This window comes from Homarus americanus, unplaced genomic scaffold (genome assembly GCF_018991925.1).
Source record: "Homarus americanus isolate GMGI-L3 unplaced genomic scaffold, GMGI_Hamer_2.0 scaffold28, whole genome shotgun sequence".
Taxonomy (NCBI): domain Eukaryota; kingdom Metazoa; phylum Arthropoda; class Malacostraca; order Decapoda; family Nephropidae; genus Homarus; species Homarus americanus.
The window spans coordinates 5,315,819-5,336,490 of record NW_024742238.1 but is presented as its reverse complement, the minus strand read 5'-3'; the positions used below and the strand labels follow the sequence as shown (position 1 = coordinate 5,336,490).

General features: G+C 34.9%; 1 protein-coding gene across 7 annotated transcripts; it reads right to left on the bottom strand.

The window, feature by feature from the left end:
* Positions 1–848: 848 nt before the first annotated feature.
* On the bottom strand, positions 849–20,601 carry LOC121876649 (protein TFG-like). 7 transcript variants are annotated; one of them, XM_042381957.1, is made up of 13 exons: positions 20,548–20,601; positions 18,245–18,376; positions 17,928–18,062; positions 16,684–16,815; positions 16,364–16,478; positions 15,794–15,900; positions 14,769–14,889; positions 13,924–13,989; positions 9,849–10,034; positions 7,487–7,531; positions 5,557–5,824; positions 4,562–4,735; positions 849–4,176 (listed from the first exon to the last, which is right to left on the bottom strand). In XM_042381957.1, the coding sequence occupies exons 2-13, from the start codon at positions 18,302–18,304 to the stop codon at positions 4,134–4,136; spliced, it is 1,452 nt and encodes a 483-aa protein (XP_042237891.1). In that variant the 5' UTR covers positions 18,305–18,376; positions 20,548–20,601; the 3' UTR covers positions 849–4,133. The 7 variants fall into 7 exon arrangements, with proteins under 7 accessions (XP_042237891.1, XP_042237893.1, XP_042237890.1 ...); XM_042381959.1 differs by having other exon boundaries at positions 14,769–14,886; XM_042381956.1 differs by having other exon boundaries at positions 20,443–20,580.
* Between the last annotated feature and the right edge of the window lie 71 nt (positions 20,602–20,672).

Genomic DNA, 20,672 nt, shown 5'->3' with positions numbered 1-20,672 from the left:
CATAATTACTACCAGTTACCATAATCACATCTACCACAACTACTAGCCATAATCACATCTACCACAACTACTAGCCATAATCACATCTACCACAACTACTAGCCATAATCACATCTACCACAACTTCTAGCCATAATCACATCTACTAGCCATAATCACATCTACCACAACTACTAGCCATAATCACATCTACCACAACTACTAGCCATAATCACATCTACCACAACTACTAGCCATAATCACATCTACCACAACTACTAGCCATAATCACATCTACCACAACTACTAGCCATAATCACATCTACTACCAGCTGCCATAACCATATCTGCCACATTCAAAACCAGCTGACATATGACCAACTAAAGTCTTCACCACTGCCACCATCAGGCAGTGTTCTCTTCCAATCTTACTATACCCATAAAAAAAAATAAAAAATACTCACACACACACATTCTTTCATACCATTGTTCTTTCACTATCAGCCATGTCATTTTAATAACCACAAGAAAACCAGACCTCAAGAATGTTTATACAAAATTCTCAACACCATTCATTATCATCTTGCACATGTCTTTTATACCTGTATCAAGATCACCATCCTTAAAAACTTCCACCATTTCCACTCATGTATGTTTCTCATTCCATTCTCCCATTTGTATCACCTGGTGAATGTTCTGGGGGTGGCCATGACATTCCACTCCTACACCTTATTGTAGAGGTTATCATACTTGAGATAGGGGCCCCATCTCCCCAATTTTATTCCCATTTTTTTATCACAGGTAATACAGGACAAGATTTAATTTTTTTTTATATATATATATCAGGAAACATATATTTAAATAAAACATAAATTACCTGTTTATTTTCCTATTTGCAACAAAATAGTCTAAAAAATCTCAATGATGTACAATATAAGCACATACTCTCAGATGCTTCTTGGTATGTTTATTTGGTGTTTCACTTGCTACTATCACAAAAACATATATAGAGTTCTTTAATTAATTCAATCAGCAAATATAATTCTTTTAATACAAAGGAGTACAGGTATGCCGTATACATCAGCATTCGGCAAAAATAATCAACCTTGTTCTGTAATCTTTACTTGCTGCTCAACCGCTTGCTCAGATCCATGATTCAGCACAATGTTCAATAACCTCACAACCTATACTGGCCTTCATTATACACCCTCAAATGACTACATATACACATTACTCCTATTTCATTTAAACAATTTAAAGATTAGAATAATATGCCAAATTGGCCTCGATTAATACAGGTTAAAATTCCACCTCAATGTTACCTTAAACTTCCACCATTCATCCTCACAGTCAATTGAAAAGAAAAACACTTCAGATTCTAAAAATTTTACCATTAATTAATTTCTCCATGCACGACCATGTCACTTGCTTTTTAACGTCTCCTCCCTGAAGATGTACCAGTACACCCTTCCCAGTAATGAAAATGAAGTTTGGCTCAGTGCTAAGACTTAACATGATAAAGGCAATGGGTCTGGACATACCATCACAAATAAGTCAATATCTGATACCAGGCCACTCTACTCAGTTCACCAGTGGTATTAAAACATTATCTATTAACCGAAATTAGGGGAAGGCAAATAAACAGGTGAAGAGACAGAAAACAAACATGAAATAATACAGTAATCATTCATGGTGACACACAAGTAGGCAATTATCCTCATACTGAAAACATTGTGAATATAGAAAAAAAAAAAAAAACTGGAAAATACAGTTGAAGATTGGTGAATAAATGATCACTCTGATTCATTACCTGGTGAAGGAATCTCAATAGTAGGTCTGGCTCTGTAACACAACATACACTCTTGGAAATTAAATCCTAATGAAAATTTTTCTGTACAGTCGTACAAGATGTTGAAGAATATTGCTTATTTCTAAACTAGAGAAAATCATACAAGACACATTACATGTGATTAATAAAATATAGTGGTGTGTTTTTTACATGGATATACAATACATATTAAGACTCCTCATACTAGGTTTTAGATCTTCTATACACAAGTCAAGGCATGTACAAACCAGTACATTACTCTCAAATCAACATCTTTTCATAGCAAATAAATGATGAAATAAAAAAATTATTCTGACATTATATACATTATAATGTGTAGTGGCTGTTTAATTTAACTGACAGCCACACTAACATGCAAAGTCCCTCAGTAAGTGTTAGGAAGTTTGATGTATCAAGTCTTGAAGGAATCAAGGCCCAACAATAGATAGTTATCATGCTTAAAAAAGGTTTTGAATCTAAATTCTCATTTAATTACTATGTAATGAGATACTTCCAGTAGGGTTAAGTTTGGGTTATCTATAATAACGTCAAGTGATCTTCATTTGCAATATTGAAGATACTGATAGCAAAATTACTGAACAAGCAATGAGTATATTGTAGAAATAAAAGGTAACAAATAATCTTTCCATAACAATAACATACCTGTACATGTAATTATTAAATGCACAGTTAGTATATATTTAGAGTTGTTTGATCATACTGTCCTATTTATATCAGCCTCTACACATTACAAAAATAAGATCTATTCAAAATACAATACATGCATAAACAGTTCTATCCCAATGATGACTCCACCTAAACTAGATCAGAATGGACTTGCCCTTTATATATGATACCAGATACCAACAAACCAAAATATAAGAGAAGTTAATACCCCTGTATACAAAAGCATTGGGATGGCTGACTTAATACAATATTCTTCAAGTCCCTACCAATTGAAGCATTAAAATAATGTTATCATTCAGTGTTCTTACCTGGCTATAGGTACAGTATTCCAAAATATTCCTGCATCAATTTAATATATCAAATAGTGTTTATACATACTGTACAAGCTATAAATTCTGAGCTGGCATGTTTTACACTTGAACTTTTAATGCCACTAGCTGGGTATAGATTTGGCACTGTTCTGCATGTTAGGTAAGCCATGACAGACTGGTACTGAGGGAGGTAGGGGTAGACCTAGTCTCTTTCCATTTACACTGGACCCTCGCTTTATCCGCATTCAATATATGCAAATTCTCATTTATGCGGCGACCCTATTTCTACCTATAATTCATTTTATGCGGAAAATATTCCCTTGTATGCGTTCTGTAGAAGATATGGCGCACTAGTTTTATACCAGTATTAGCTTTATTTCTAAGCCACATTAGAGTATTTTAATGATTTTTATACAACTTTCTATTGCATTAATGCTCCAGAAATGATTGTGAAACATGGCACAGTGTGTGTGTGTGTATACTGTGCAGTATGTGATGTTAAGGGATGTGGCTGGAGTGGTGAGTCAGCCACTCCACACAAACACCTATGCTCTTCATATGTCTTAGTTTATAGTTTTATATTATATTATCTTTATTACTAACCCACATCACAGTATTGTAATGATTCTTCCACACCTTTTAAGGCATTACTGTTGACTTTTAGTAGCTGTGGAAAATATTCTAATTTTCCCCATTAGATTAAGTATTCACTATACTGTATGCGGATTCCCATTATGCTGTGTTGTCACAGAACGCAACCACAGCATAAAGTGAGGGTCAGGTGTATATTAAAAGACAGCATGTTCAAGCTATACAACAAACAAAAAGCTTCGAACAAGCTAATAAAAATAAGTTTGCATTTACAATACTGTATTGCATTTATATTACACTACCGGTATGCAAACATGATACATAATTCTTAGGAAATTGGCATCAAAAGAAGAAAATCTCTTGTATCAAAAATATTTCCAGAAGTTATGTTTAACAAACCCTGATGCTCTTAATTAGTTTTATATTTAGGAGCTCATTATTTTAACACAGTATACCATAAGTTACACATTATTTATAACCCAAAGAAACTGTGCTCCTTTATTTTACCAAGAAAATTTAACAAGAAAAATTTCAGCTGTTGCTTTATTTGCTTTGATGCCAAATTTGCTTGGAATATACAGCACAATTTGAATAAGTACTTTCATCTTAAGAGTAGCAGTTTCAATAACAATGACCTGTTGAAGCTCAGAAGAAAATACACGTAGATGCTAGTGTGTTTTATTATAAGCTGGTTCTCTGATGTGGGTCTTTTTAGACTGGTAACATATACTGGACAACTACTGAGTCCAAGGTTGGAAGCCTTGTTGTTGACTGGGAAACCTGCATGAAAAAATAAATACCACAAGGTAACAACAGTAGTTTTAGTATTCTGTCACTCAAACTTTACAAATTTTTGATGCCACATATAAAGTGTGAAAAAATAATCCTTCATTTGACAAGTTTAAATTTCAACTGCTAAAATGTCATATGTAGCTTTATAATAACACCCAATAACTTGATATTCTTAAGATCTGAAACAACAAAAAGTAGTTCTGTATACTTTGCACTGTAAATAATCTCCATACACAATGAAAAGAAAATTAAAAGGCAACTGAGTTTACAATTCTCCAATACATATACGGTAATTTTCAAACAATGTCACAAGTAAAACCCCTTCTAGCTGGAAGTGGAATCAGATTGATACACACACTTTAAATTTACAAACCTGATAGGAGGTCGTGGTCCAGCTGGTGGTCCTGGCTGTGTGGGTTGTGAGGGTATGGTTGGAGGAGGCCCAGAACTGCGGGGACCAGACTGAGTGGAGTAATTGGCAGGGTATTGCTGAGCTGAGGAATACTGCTGACTGAAGCTGCCTGGCTGATTACTGGGCACTGCATACCTGTAATATTAAAACACACTCACTGAATTATAACTATGCATCATTCACTCCTGGTCTGATTACAGTTATTCAATTCTTCATTACCAAAACAAACAAATTAAACTATAAATAAATCATGCTACAGTCAAATGTTTTAATGGATGGCTTTAGTTATTTACCTACCTGTCACTTTCTCAACACTACAAAGTATGCCATTTTTCTCACCTGTTCTGGTTGATGTCTATCTATAGCAGGGGTGGGCAAAGTGCGGCCCACGGGCCACATTTGGCCCGCCAAATTATTTCTGTGGCCCGCCACTGCATTTGGCAATCAGAAAAAAATTCTTATTTATTACAGAAAAGACAATTTTGGAAGTTGGGTGGACATAGCAGCAATACTGGCTCGTCGCTGTTAACCTGTGGCCCGCGAAGTGTGCCACCATTCATGAAGTGGCCCTCCATCAAAAATAATTGCCCACCCCTGATCTATAGTCTACATATACAGTAGTATCAGTCTCCAAGATTAAACTTACTCCTCTACATAAAATAACAATATGTAGTTTTTCTCACAATTACAAACAATGCCAACACAAGTAACAAAGTGGCTCACAATTCTAATCACTACAACATCCAGTCTCAGTCTTACATGCTACAACATTCATAGCCTCAGTCTTATACAACATTCATAGCCTCAGTCTTATACAACATTCAAAGCCTCAATCTAATACAACATTCAAAGCCTCAGTCTTATACAACATTCAAAGTCTCAGTCTTGTACTGTACAACATTCATAATCTCAGTCTTGTTTAAACAGCAGGACCTACATGTAAGTGTGCACCTTACCCTTGGTACTGTGGGTAGCCTTGGTAGTACTGTGAAGTTTGAGATTGTGGTGGTACACTTTGCACACTTGTGGGTGCCCCTGGCACACTAGTGGGTATCCCTGGCATGGTGTTAGGTGCTCCAGGCATGGTGTTAGGTGCTCCGGGCATGGTGTTAGGTGCTCCAGGCATACTGGTAGGCCCTACCGGCATACTGGTGGGTACTCCAGGCATAGCTGCCCGTGGAGGACCACCACTGACATCAGATCCACCACCAACATAATGCTGACCTGAAAACAAGATAATGCATTGTATCCATGTCATTAAAACTAATTCCTTCGAATGTTAGTTTCTCCTATGTTTTTCACTTAAATGCATCTCATATCTTAATTTTATGCCTTACTAATTGTCTTAATTTATTCAGACTAAAGGAGTGTAGATTATAACTTGTACACTCACTTTTCTCTTATTAAGCTTTATCCTGCTGAAAGAGGCCATTTTTCTTTTAATCTTTCATAAGATTTTTCTAAATTCATAAATGTCACAAATATATTCTACTCATACTCTGGAAACTTTCCACTCATGTTCTTTTAAGTAGAATTATGATCTACACATCTTCCTGTTCTTTGCTTGTACATTCCTTATTTTTACTTCAACTACCTCAATAATAACTACAAAGCACTTCCTGTCTGCTCAACTTATTCCTCTAAGTGTCACAATAATTCTTATGATAATATACCATAAAAAAAATTGGATAACAAGATCTAAATACAGTGTCTGCAAAAAATATTGATCTTGTTACATATCAAAGACATTTTCAGACTAAATTTAGAGCCTGGTTATTGCACAGCCAGCTAAATTAAATTAGGAACAAAACTTTTCATCTGCTAACTCATAGGAGCTTCGCTCTGTGCACAAGAATCCTGTATGGCCAGTGCGTTTAGCCATATCCTGGGGTAGTTGCATCAGTTGTTGCCACATTTTGATGACAGAAAAACACCGACTGCTTTAACAGTCTGATTTTCATTGTCTCAGAACAGTCACCATGGGTTCCCAAGAATATGTCAGGAGGAAAAGGTTCACATCCTTGCCCTGGTAAGAGATAAAATTTCCTCTGAGGGATATCCAGGATGAGGCACTGAAAAAATTAACAATGATATGCGTGGCACGCAATTTTCCCGTCAAATCTGTCCTAGTTTAGAAAACCTCACAAGGCCACTAACATGCTTTTGAGAAGTGGTGAAGAATCTGACAATATCTGCAGTAGAATTGAAGAAAGCCCCTTACAATCTCTTTGAAGATATGTGAGAATGGACAATTCAACACCAATTGCAAAAGTAGCAGAACATGCTATCTCATTATGGCATCAAAGAAACCTCTCCCCACAAAGAATATTTAAGAATATTCCAGAGCTGGAGTGGCCTGGGAATTCACCAGACCTAAACCCAATAAAAAATACCTGGAATCAGATGTAAAAAATAACGTGTTAATTTAGTTAAACGTAGGGAGCATATAATCATAACCACTCCACATAATTAAACTAAATTAATAGAAAACGGAGACAAATACCAAAAGAATGCCGTGCAGAACACAGTATGCAGGAAAAATAAACAAACAAAAAAAAGCAGAAGCTATTTAACACACGACAAATAAGAGAAATTATTCTAAATGGCATGATATATAAATTTTCTACTCGAGCCTCTACAGTACCTGTACTTAAGATACAGATTTAAAAATTAAAAGGATATCTACTAGTAAGAGCCTTTTAAAGATTTATGCATGAGAAGCGTCACAGTCAAGCATGTTGGATAATATACAGATACTGTACAGTACTATACCTGTACTGTACTTTCTCCTTGGTAATACTGTAGCCTCTACAGTACATATATCTTCACCTGGTAATCCCGACAACTAAAGATATCTCTTTTGGTACTACGTAGATAAGTAATTACCTCGGTACTGTGGATAGGATCCGTGCTGGGGGGCAGAAACAGCAGCTGAAGAAAAATGCACACAAAATAAAAAATGACTTCAAAACTACTAAAAACAAAAATTTGTTCAACTATGATATTTTACTAACTTGTACGATAAACTAATACGTAATTATTTTGTCTGCTTAACATGCAAATGGGAATCAGCACAAGGTGTTTAAGCACATGGAGCAGCCATGCTTAATTTTCCACCAGTCTTGTTTGAATTTTTAATACCATGGTAGTTACCGTCCTCTGTCTCTCTAAATTTATAATATCAATGAAACATTACGGAATTAATGATTTTTAGAACTACTGGAAGTATTTTCATGCTTATTTATGGGTAAAGTACGGTGTATACAGCTACATGTATACTACTATTCCCCCGCCCTACCTCCACCTGACATCGAGTCAGGTCAGGTCAAGTCCCCCCCCCCCAAAAAAAACTTTAGCTTTCATCTTTATTCAAGAAAATTTCAGAAAATTCTCTCGATTTTCAACATCGGAAATTTTTTCCTAAAGACGGATTTTTTTTTTAAATTCCGGCTATTGGAGATTTCCGGATTTGAGTGATTCCAGCTAATGGAGATATTACTATAAATGATGATCTTTCGTATCTAAGGATATGTCTTATGTGGAACCGAGTTTGCTCAACTATAGAGCAAAGTGTATAAATACAAAGGCAGTAATTCAGACCATCATTTCAGAATGTTGCCACTGAATGAGCTCCAGTCTTAATTGTCCTCAAGATAACCTATCCATTAGCAAATGGAATCCATTAGAGTTGATTCCCATTTGGACTAAACACTAATCCTACAAAGAATGGGAGTGCATTGAACCAGTCAACTTCCAGAGCCTGTGTATACCGCCTTTTGTTGTGTCTACCGTATCCATTAAACCATCTTCTGACTGATAAAAAAAAGGTGTAATACTCATTAGTTTATGGCTCCCATGTTTTTATCAAAGTGTAATGTCCCTTAAACTCAAAAAAGTGTGCCACCCTAATAATCAAGTGGCTTTAAAATCTACCCAGTACTGTATATGATTTTTCATGTTGGGTAAATTCTTTTCTACTTCTTATTATTAAAATTTCTATTAAAAGAAAAAAAAATTTGAGTTACCTTCAATGCCTTCAATTCCAAGACAGTGTTTGTAAATTAGAATGGACTGGTTTGGTACTTGCGGACAAATTAATAAAAAAGGGGACAAACAGACAGGTGGACATAAAGCGTTGTAACATAATAAGCCACATCCAAGGGTAAAAAAATGAAAATAAAGAAACTATAACTAATGCACTTAAGCTGCTTACAACAACTGACTTATGTAAGGATCCTACCAAGCCTGAGAAAATTTAAACCTACATTTAAATATTTTTGATTTTTTCAGTTACATAAAATGCTGAATAAAAAAAAATATATTACAGACCTTCTGGAAACAACTAGATCCTTTTGTATAAATGAGTACAGTAGCACCTGCATAGAGTTTATAATTAGGGAAAGTACTGTGATCCTTTTCAAAGAAATTTTAACATTCATCTTAGCTGACCTCTTTAACTGTACTGGAGTGCAGGTTTGTGTGACGCTGGTATGGCTGAGTCCAGACCACAAGACTACACATAAACAATTACAAAAGAAGGAAGAGTACGTTTGATAACAGAAAATGTCACAATAATGTATATAATACTTGTCATTCTCCTGCCCCATTTATTTTATATCAGATGTGTTACCGGGTATCATGATTAAATTTAGTTATAATAATAGATTAAATACTGAAGACATAAATATTACAGGCTGCCTTCATTTATGTGGGAGGTTGTGTTCTCAGAAAAGGCCAGTGTGGAATAAGCAAAATTAGCATAAACAATGATGGATTTCCATAATACAGGTACTGGTATTAATATCTTTTGATTCTTGTTACTGTATCAATATCACAAGTACTGAATTAAACTTACTGCATGTCTATTGAGATTGGTGGATCCTTGCTTGATGTGCTCTACAATTATCAATCATATTTCGTCCAGTTTAGTGATTTCTGATTTCCATAAGCACATATTTTTTTCAATCAAATGTGTATAGGTCAATCTTTATGATATACGTATTCATGATTTCATTCTGGTTTGTACTTAAAGTGCCTCTATGAGTTCCTTTGTTTATCTATCTTATTGGTGTTCACAATAAAGCAAGCAGATATAGCCAACTAAGTGATACATGCCCCACATCTAACCCTGGGTTGTAAGCCAGGTTAACTTACCATACAACAATAAATTTCCATCGACAATATTGTCTTTTTATGAAAAACTTACTGACAAGCTTTATGAAGACTCTTGATAATGCTAAAACCTTACCAGCACTGTAGGTTGGATATCCTGCATGCTGCTGCTGCTGCTGCTGGGGTTTAGGTTGTGATTGTGGCTGTGACTGAGGTGGCTGCTGTGGTTGAGCATGGTGAAGGTATGGGGATGGAGTAGAGCTGCTTGATGCATTAGATGTGTTCTCTCCCGGTGCAGCATTTGGGTTGACAGTTACTTCACCTGAAGGTTATTACAGATATTAAGCAAAATGCATATAACTATCTGTATAGTGGCCACAACCTTTGACATTGTAATCAGTTGAGAAATAATGACTCTACTTTAATTCCTCTCAGTAAAACATGATGGTTACCAAACAGACTGGAAGCAGTGACTTCTTCTTAATCTTTAATATCTAAGTGTCTTCTGCAAGTCTGTAATAACTGAATTTGATATCACCACAGCCTCTGAGAGAGTATAGCTCAAACGTATCTCTCTCTAGCCTAATTATACAAAAAAAAATATAATCCTCTTTTCTGATACCTTACTTAATAACCTCTTCCATCCCACCGCTGTCTCCTACATTCCTCAATAGGTGATACTTCTTAAAAGATTTTTACATCTACAGCACTACCACAATAACCTCTTCAGATTTTCATATCGTTATCTTTAATCTGCTGGCTATCAATATTTCCCTTCGTTTACCATATGGTAAAATAAGCTTGTGTATATATGACAGCAATAGTACAAGTTAAACAGAGCTATCAGAGCATGTTGGTAAAGAGTTCCTGTACATTTAAGACTTTGGTAAGGAGACACACAAACACTTTCTCTGTACTTGTTGCTGCTCATTCACTACTGCTATACAGTTTCCATCCACAACTCCAGGGTCGTTCTCCTATTAATGGCCCCTTCTTAACCCATGCAATTCTAATTTAGTAAGACTATAACAAACACACATATGAAGATTTTTTATATCAATAATTTAAATTAATTACTCTTGTATCACCATAGGTACTTTTGTATAACCACACAGTAATTGGTTTTGTATAACCATAATTATCCTTGACTCGCCATAATTATTCTTGACTCATTATAATTACTCTTGACTCACCATAATTACTCTTCCATTACAATAATTACTATTGACTCATCATAATTACTCTTAACTCACCATAATTATTCTTGACTCACCATAATTATTCTTGACTCACCATAATTATACTTGACTCACCATAATTACTCTTACATAACCACAATTACTCTTGACTCACCATAATTACTCTTCCATTACAATAATTACTATTGACTCATCATAATTACTCTTAACTCACCATAATTACTCTTGACTCACCATAATTATTCTTGACTCACCATAATTATACTTGACTCACCATAATTACTCTTACATAACCACAATTACTCTTGACTCACCATAATTACTCTGAGAAAGTCTAACCAACTAATCCTTTACAGGTACCTCTTTACTTGGACATAAATCTCCAAGTTCACCATCATTAACATCTAAGACCAAGTGTTATTTTAAAATAATCAATCTTCAGATACTGTATAATGAATGACCCGCCACCGACACAGTACCTGTACAGTATATTACCGGTATTCACTTAGTTGATGAATAATATCCCATACAAAATTATTTCTTCACTTTTTAATATTTAACATCTTTCACACTATTCTCCATTTGTCTTAATACTGTAATTATTTTATGTCCTAGCTCCCCCATTTCTTGAGGTTTCTGCATTCCTTAATGTATCCATCACTAAAGTGAGAGAGGAATAAAGATAACGCTGTACTGTACAAGGTAGATATATTCCACTCCACAATCCATGAACAGTAAATGATTTTCACTCAGCACTTACAAAATGATCCCTACTGATATTGTATGAATTTTCTCCCTTACAGTACAGTATATATTTGTCTGATACAATGCAGTTACGGTAACTACTAATTAACCTACCACAACTCCTTCAATTCATCAAGTCAATCATAACATTCTCATTCTAAATTATCATTAAGTGTTTTATGTAAACTTTTATCTCTGGTGACATTAACTAGTTTCAGATCACTGACTTTACTTAATAATACTCAATACTGCACTAAGGTAAGTCAAACATTCAGGGATAGATCCAGTCAAATTTCATTAAGTTTCTGTAAAATGCAATAACTAACCAGCTGTTCTCTTAAACCAGCATGTATACCAGGTTGTTATCATGAGTGAAATCACAATCAGATAAGAGTGAGGTCAATTTACATTACCATATGACACTGACACCACAAAAGTTTATAAAAAATATTTGTAGATAACCCACTGTTTATTATGACACTGTCAAAATGCCACACACAAAAGGGAATTTCCTCGTTCAAGGCTGATACATAACTACAGTATCTGCTAAACAGGAGAACATAGCCCAGTTAAACCATATCTTAAGTTACTACCTAACTGGTTGACTAGCATCTACTGAATGTTATTAGTTTACTTAAGTATGGTTAAATAGCATCTAATTAATGTTACTAGCCGACTTAAGCACAGTTTGGCAGCATCTAATGTGAGTTATTAGTTGATTGTTGCATGGTTCAACAACTTCTAATATGTTACTAGCTATCACATCGCAAAAATAATAAATAAGGCTTATGGACAGTCCATGCAGTGAACTCTGACATTGTCTTTCAGGTTGGTTTCTTCTGAGTTATATCCTATGATGCAGAAATGTGAGTTTTGAAAGACAGTCAGTAAGGATGTTTCACACCACATATCAACGAGAAGAAACAGTCACTTTAAATCCCCAACTATGGACAAAATATGCAAGGTAGAAAATCCTTTGTTTTTTATTATTTTCTTCTAAATTTGTCTGTCCAAGATACTACTTGTCATATCTATAGTACAGTATATCACTCCCCCCCCCCCAACCCCCCAAAGGAAATCCCTAACTGAATTTGCCTCCCACAGTAAACACATACTGCACAATGTGTACAATAACCTACCAACTCATTCGCTGTGGCAGCCTTCAAGCAAACTCTGATGGGGGCTGATACATTAATCTCTCATATACAGTATTGAGAGAAGATGAATTTATCAATAATTAGATGTATCCTTAGAGGGTTAAGTACATGTTACCAGATACTTACCAAAGAGGTAAAGTACCAGGAAAGGTGATGCACACATGTCTGAAGAATAACATGCATTTGTGTCCATTTCCTCTTATTTTTGGGTGTTGGTGGTGAAGAGGTAACACACATGCCTCTTACCACTTCCCGGCACGGGCCAAATGTGAGAAGGGTGTTATCAACATGACTACCAAATACCACAAGTTTTCTCCGGTTTCCTCCTGTATTAACACTATACAATGAAGGTCATAACAAAGAACAGACTACTTGCACAAATGGCTACCAAGCTGGTAAGCAGTAGAACCGATAAATGCCATCAAGATATGAAAAAGTTGCATTTCCCCAAAAGATCAGAAACAGTTAAAAATAAAGACGGATATTAGAATACTGTACTGGTAATCAGAGCTTGGGTACAACTATATATTTACCAAAGATTCACTAGAAGTTTCCATCCATAATCAAGATCATAAGTGGAAAACCTGAGATGTCGAAGAAATCAATGAAATCAAATTAACAAGCCACCCAGAGTTTGTAACCGAAGGATAATAGAATAGACAAAAATATAAATTTCCCTGGACAAGTGTGACCAAGGTTCATACAAGGGCCACAAGGTCACCTCATATACAATTTTCAATACTATATCTGCGTCTTCAAAAAAGCCATCAATACCACAACGTGCAGGACCATCCATATCTTTCACTGCTTTTTTACAAAGGTTAGTTGTAGGCAATTCCTGCAAACATGTCCAGAAGTAAGATGGCCAATGTTAGAGAAGTATCATGTACTGTACAGGATCACCGAATTATTTTTTTTAAAGAAGACAATATGAACCAATCCTAATTTAAGGTAGTTATGGTTGGTCCATGTTGTCTGAAAATAAATGGTTCAGAGATCCTGTTTTTAACTCTTTTATGACAGACAGTTTTGCTGTCCAGAGAGTTAGGATGAATTGGTACTTTGGTGTTGCTCAGTTACATGCTATATGTTTAGTAACCAATTACTGTACCTTCAGATAACCCAAAAGATGACATGATGTCTTGGTATATGCTTGCATCTTCAGTTTTTGCCGAAACTAAAAAGAAACCAAATAAGCGGTAAATGCGTGAAAGACGTGAACATACTTTCGCTTTGCTCAGTCTACCTCAAAGCAGATTTCAATCAAAAGAGTTAAGCAAAATGGAATCTGTTTATATCTTAAAAGAATAAAACATTGTACACATCACAATCCCATTCTATTCATGGACTACTGGCATTCTGTTACTTCACCTTATTGTATAATGTACAATTACCAGTTTATTTTTCTTTTATTCCTCTCTTGTAAGCACTTGCCTGCTACAAAACAGAAAATATTTTCCCTTCATTCATAATCTCCAACTGGAGTAACAGATGTGATATACTATGAAGAACAAATCTGCTGTAGGAGCAATTTAATCTGGTAAGTCAGTTTCAAAATAAAATTAAATTGGATTTGTTCATGTCATAGTAGAGACAAGCAATGTAACATAAAACTTGAACTGTTCACTGATGAGTATAGAATGAATGTGGAATAATTTTTAATGAGTGTCAATATGATTTCAGTGATGTGAGGTAAAATGCACCCAAGACTGACTCATATATGCAGTTCTTATACAGTATATATCTTGGGGGGGTTGCACGCCCACCTGTTGGACAAACGATCCTACAACTACCATACACCAACTGAAAATTAACATGATGTTCTCGATATAGTAACACTGTAATTTAGTAATTTAAAAATAAAACTGAAAGAGATTGTGAAATTATTAGGTGTTAAGACTAAATATATTTAACATTCAATTAGATATTTTCTATACCACGGCTGAATACACTCACTGTCACTTTGGATGGAAGCAGATGATGCTGGAGTTGGTGTTCTAACAGCTGGCTGTTGTTGACTGACTGATGCGGGAAGCTGCTGCTGTTGTTGCTGTGGTGGTTGTACAGCTTGTTGCTGCTGAATGTACAAATGGTAATGAATACACTGTAATGTTACCCATGGAAGCTTAAGAAAAATCTCTCCTCTAGTTTTCCTCTTTTTTTTTTCAATTTACTATCACTATGTCAGTCAATGATCATCTTCAACTTTTAGATCCTCTTTAATATCACATATCAAGTTCCCTTCAAACACTAATTTACAAAAAAATTCCCTTACATACATGGAATGAACACCATAACTCATCACTATCACAACTTCAATTCAAAGTAAAACTACTGTAGTTGGTCAAAGCTGCCAGAGGTCTCACTTCACCTAAAAATTATTATACACGTACTGTGCTGTATCACATTCTCAGAAAAAATATTTTCTTCAAATTGTTATAAAATAAAAGCTCTGTTGACTTGGTCGAGGATCCTGAGGACACAAATGAGATAAAATATTCAGGAATTTTAGAAATCTAATAAAGGTAAGAATTCCCAAAAGAAACAAAATATTGCATGAGAATCATATTTCTTGGTCTTGCTAATGTTTTGTTTTTTAACAATTCTAAATTTCAACTAATGTGAATGATATATTAAGAGATGGTTAGTAATGGCTCTCAAAGATAACTGTCATGAATGGATATGGTTTACTGAGTGTGCTTGATTTACAGGGCTCAGAGGTTATATAAATATGGTGACTGGGATATAATTGCCACACATTCACTCAAAAATACTGTTCCGAGTAACTTTACACTTTGGTACATAGCATTATAGTAATTACACTTTCAAAATATGTAGCTAGTATACTGTTTGAAGCAAAATACTATGCCAAACAAATTAAAAAGCCAACTTTTTCTAAGATAAATTTCAAAATAGAGAGAATAACCTGTACCTGATTCTAATGACAAACAAAATACAGTATTAAAGATAAAATTTATAACCTGCTGTTCAACTGGCTGTAGTGGATCAAACTCCTTGGATGAGATATTCAGCTGCATGGTTGCTGGTGGTGCTGGGGAAGCCGAGGCTGCCACACTGCTGCTCATTCCTACGATGAAGTAAATTTCTTATTGATTTTATTCACTTGTGACTTTCATAATTATCTTGCTAAAGTAACTTCTTATCCGCTCAATTACAATGGCAATCCCAGGGACAAGGAATTAGCTCATACTGTAAGATACCTTAACCCACTCAGTATGATAACTTAACCCTTTGAGTGAAATTTTTTTGTTTTATTATACAATATCTCCAAAAAAACAAAAACAAAACAATCCACAGTAATTGTGCTATACTGTACTACTACTCTGCAACACTACATCCTTTTATAGTGCTGACACACAATTACATCATTTCATTCAAAAAATCTCTTTCAAGTATTTCATTCTGAACTTACCATCTTATTATTACGTAGGAGGTATAGCAAGTGTACTGTAATCGACTTTTATAGCAAACCTTGGAAATTATTAATTCTTAAATCTTTATTAATCACATTTCCATAAGAGCCAACTAACCAGTATCAGATTCATTGACAGTTTTAGGAACCACATCAGAGGACATGTCCAAGGCATCAAGAAGAGCAGTCACTCTGTCACGAATGGCACGAAGTTCTCGCCTCACAGCTAATGTCTGTATGTAAAATATCCCTTATATTTTATATCATTAACATGTTATTACTATCCTTATATCCATATGCCATATACCTTATATACACAAACACTTATAATGCACTTAAAAACTTCTTGAGCTTCTAAGAAATCAAAAGGACATTAGCCAAATGCAGTGTTCTTAATGTAAAATTTTGTAAAGTTTGAAACGTTGACAGCTAACTTACAGACACACGTGGATCCTGCATTGTGGTCCTTTGGCCATTAAGAAGAATAGTCAGCTTCAAGATACGGCTGCACTGAATAGCAAAGGCCAGGTCTGAGCTGTCAAAAATAGTCACCAAATCTCCATCTTCATCCTGCAGAGATGAAAAACGTTATAGAAAACAGATACAGAATACCACAGCATAAAAGAAAGGAAGCTACATTTCTATATTTAATTTCAAATCATTTATGCTCAAGATACAACATAAAAATTAGTCATCAAATCTTAAGAGAACATGGGCACACTTTCACGTCTTCAAATTTCAATTATTATTGAGAAAAAATCCCTAACATCCAAATTTTCATGACCACTGACACAGAAAGATCTTAAAAATAATAATTCAACCACAAAAAACCATAAGATAATTCTTTTATAGTAATTAATTATCCACTGTGTTTGAATCAACTGATTCATTACAAAAACAGGTGATGTAGCAACATTATTTTCATTCTCTAATGCCAACTCCAAAAATATACTCAACAAAAGGCTGTTTTACAGTACAGTATCATGGACATTACAGATTCATATGACTTTCAATGACAATTGATTGATTTTTCAGGTATTGTACATACTGTATACACCCTGTACTGTACAACAAACGTAAACACCCATGCCTTTATAATATACGTATTGTACAGAAGAAATGACAAGAACATTTTACAGATTACCAACCTCTCTTGCTATGTAAAAATTCAGAGAGGAACTATATATTGTACAGAACAAATACTGTACAGTATATAGGAATACTTCACTATTTACAATTTATATTTTAACACCCATATTTGATACTCACAAAGCATACCCTGCTTATTCACAAAGCAAATTAAAAAAACCCAGGGTATTGGTATTTCTGTACAGTACTGTACTCTTTATCAGTAAATATTCAAAACATATGAGGTGTGGTTCACTAAATGAACTTTCAGGAGAGACTACATTAAATTAGTTTCATCCCAAACATTTTCACTTGTTTTTCAATGCTAATGACAATTTGAGAGTTTTCAATCCTAAGTTTTGCCATTTCTCTGTAATTCTGGAGCTGATAACCACATAAATATATTAATGCCAAATTCCAAGACTCAATATGTTTACCACAAATAAATTCATGTGTAACACATTGAAATTTTAAGAAATTACTGTACAGTACACAGAATTTTGATTTTAAAAATGCAACACCAAGTTATACTTTGTGTAACATATGTAACATACTTTGTACTTCAATGTAATATCATCATCTGGAGACAGTGATCCACGGAAGACTCGTTGCATCATAAGGATCAATTCATCATATGTCATATCTTCATTGTGGATAGGGATTCGCCTGATGTCTTCACCAAGTTGTGCCTGGAAATAAAAAGTTCTTTTTTGATACATTACAAGGGATGTATGGTGTACCTACTGGAAATCAATAAACTGTGTGGGGGCAAATCTGAAAATCTCAAATTATGAAGGAATAATCAAAATAATTTTTTATCGGAACTACTGTATTAGTATTCAGCTATGTGCAGATTGAGGAAACATCTCACCTTAATGATAAGTTTGCCAGACAGGTCAAGCCCACTGTCACTACTGCCAGCTCCACTCATACTGCCGGCAATCACCTGATGTCTATATAGCTACTTCTGAATGGTGTTTTAATATTTTCCGGTTTTCCTTGTCTGTAAAAGAAAAATTACAAGAATTTTGAACAGTAATTCTGGAAAATTCAGACTACCACAAATAAGATAAAGAAATGAAACCAATTTACAATTTGCTTTACCATTATAATAGGGTTCAAAACCTCAGTGAGAGTAAATGATGAGGAAAGGAAGGAATATGAGCTGAAAGTAGGGGTCCATCAGGGATCTGTCTTCAGTCTCCTGTTCATCATGGTGCTGGAGGCAATATCCCAGGACTTTAGGACTGACTGCCCTAGGATTTGAATGCTGATGACTTTGTGCTATTAGCAGATGGTAATGAAGAGGTAGTGGAGAAATTTAAGAAATGAAAGGATGGAATACAGTAAAAAATCTCGAGAATAAATGTAGCAAAAACAATACAGTTCTATAATACATTCTGAGACCATATCCATGCCGTGCTATATGAAATTCCGAATTATCAAATGCCGAGTTATCGAGAGTTTACTGTAGTTTTGATGGCGTCTGTGCGAGATGGATGTACTGTACTACAGTCAGCCACTAATGTCATTTATGAATTTCAAGAAGTTTCCAAATGTTGTTTAATTGTTTAAATAATGAAGAAAATTATACTAATGAACTGGCAACTCAACTAGAACCACAGCTGCCACAAGATTCTCACATCAGATTTTCTTAATTATTTAAACAAATATACAAACATTTGGAAACTTCTCATGACCTTAAATAACAATGAATAGTTTATTATTATAAAAATTCTACCCTTGGTTTGGTTAATAATTATCCTGACGGTGATACAGCCAAAAACAGATCCACCAATCACAATCACCTTTACGTACAGCCTTACTTTACCAAGTATTGCCAGATAAAATTGCGAGCACGATACCCAGGGTGGGGTCGGTGCATCTTTGGCTGGCTGCCGCATTATTCAGCGCATTTTGGACGATGAAGCAGCAACCGTTTTCATTTTTAGGGATCACTGTGCTTTTGTTTGATCTGTAAAGTGTCCAAGATATAATTCAGTGTCAATACCGTGTAGATTACAATGTATGGTACTGTGATAAGAGCCGAACACGGTCGAAGACGCCACTTCCTCATTCAAGTGGCATCACTCTATCTCCCTGTATCTCTTACCTAAAGTAAGTTTCTTACACACTAGGGGTTAGGTAGGTTAGGTTAGGTAAAGTTTTTACATTGTTTGACCTTCCACTTTTTTTTCAACATCTCAACTACTGCTCATTTCCGAAGGCAATGAAGGTCATATTTGTATTCAACACTATAAAAACCCATTTTCAAAAGTCAATTAGGCAGTGGTAACTTCTAAATATTGACCAAAAGTATTTTGGGTGAAAACTATGGAAAAAAAAGATTATGAAAAATAAAATTTTCTGCCTGTTTTGAGATATTATTGAGGTAAGAAAGCAGTAATCTTCTATAGAACAGCTGTCTAAAGTTGCTGGTTAGACCGAACTACTGGCCCAGAGTATTGTCATTCTTTGTAAAGAACTGACCCAATAAAAAAAAAATGGTTAATATATAGGACTAACCCGCCAGGGCTGCATAGCGCCGATGCAGCCGTATCATCTCACATCCAGAAAATGCCTCAAATTTCACCATATCATAGTAAGTTATTTCTGTTTAATCTACCGGGGAAGTTAGATAAGGCTAGGTAGGTTTGTTTGGTTTGGTTAGTTAGGTCTGTTCTTCAAAACCACAAATGTTAAGTAGCGTTTATTTTAATAATATAATTTTTTTTAACATATTTCCACAAACTACAACAGTGTCCACTATAATATAATAATGAAAATCAGGAGTTTTTATAATTGTTTTCAATCAATTTCGCTCTCGGGTTAGTCCTATATAATTACTCCAAATATTACAAATTGAGAAAAAGTACGAAAATTACTAGACAACAAAGGAATTAAACATTTGTATGGTGACTACTACATTATGGAACTCAAGTAATGTGTTAAACCTCCCTCTCCTCCCTCCTGGTAGAGTGTATGCGTCATCTAACAACCAAAATTTTGTTCTCTTCAATAAATCCGACGATGTCTCCTTTAAAGTTTTTTTACAGCTCTTACACTCACCTTGGAATCGCAATTTTTATTTAATTGTCTAAAATCGTCTGGAATAAAGTTAAAGGGCCTGTGCAGCCTTGGGTAGTTACTGAATTAGAGTTAAATGTCACTCACAGCCACAGACGCTGAGGGTGAGTTGGAGGTAAACAAACCAGCGGGGACAACGAGCCTATGATGAGATATATTGCATCATATTGTAAGGTATAGATAGAAGCTACAATTTCATCACAAATAAAAAA

Bases quoted from the DNA above. Each gene is read 5' to 3' on its own strand.
- LOC121876649 (XM_042381957.1), bottom strand. From the start codon at position 18,304: ATGAGTGGAGCTGGCAGTAGTGACAGTGGGCTTGACCTGTCTGGCAAA. The intron at 16,479-16,683 runs GTAAGTTAGCTG...TTTTACATACAG, and splicing joins TGCAGGATCCACGTGTGTCT to ACATTAGCTGTGAGGCGAGA. The intron at 7,532-9,848 runs GTAAGGTTTTAG...ATTTTTCTTCAG, and splicing joins ATATCCAACCTACAGTGCTG to CTGCTGTTTCTGCCCCCCAG.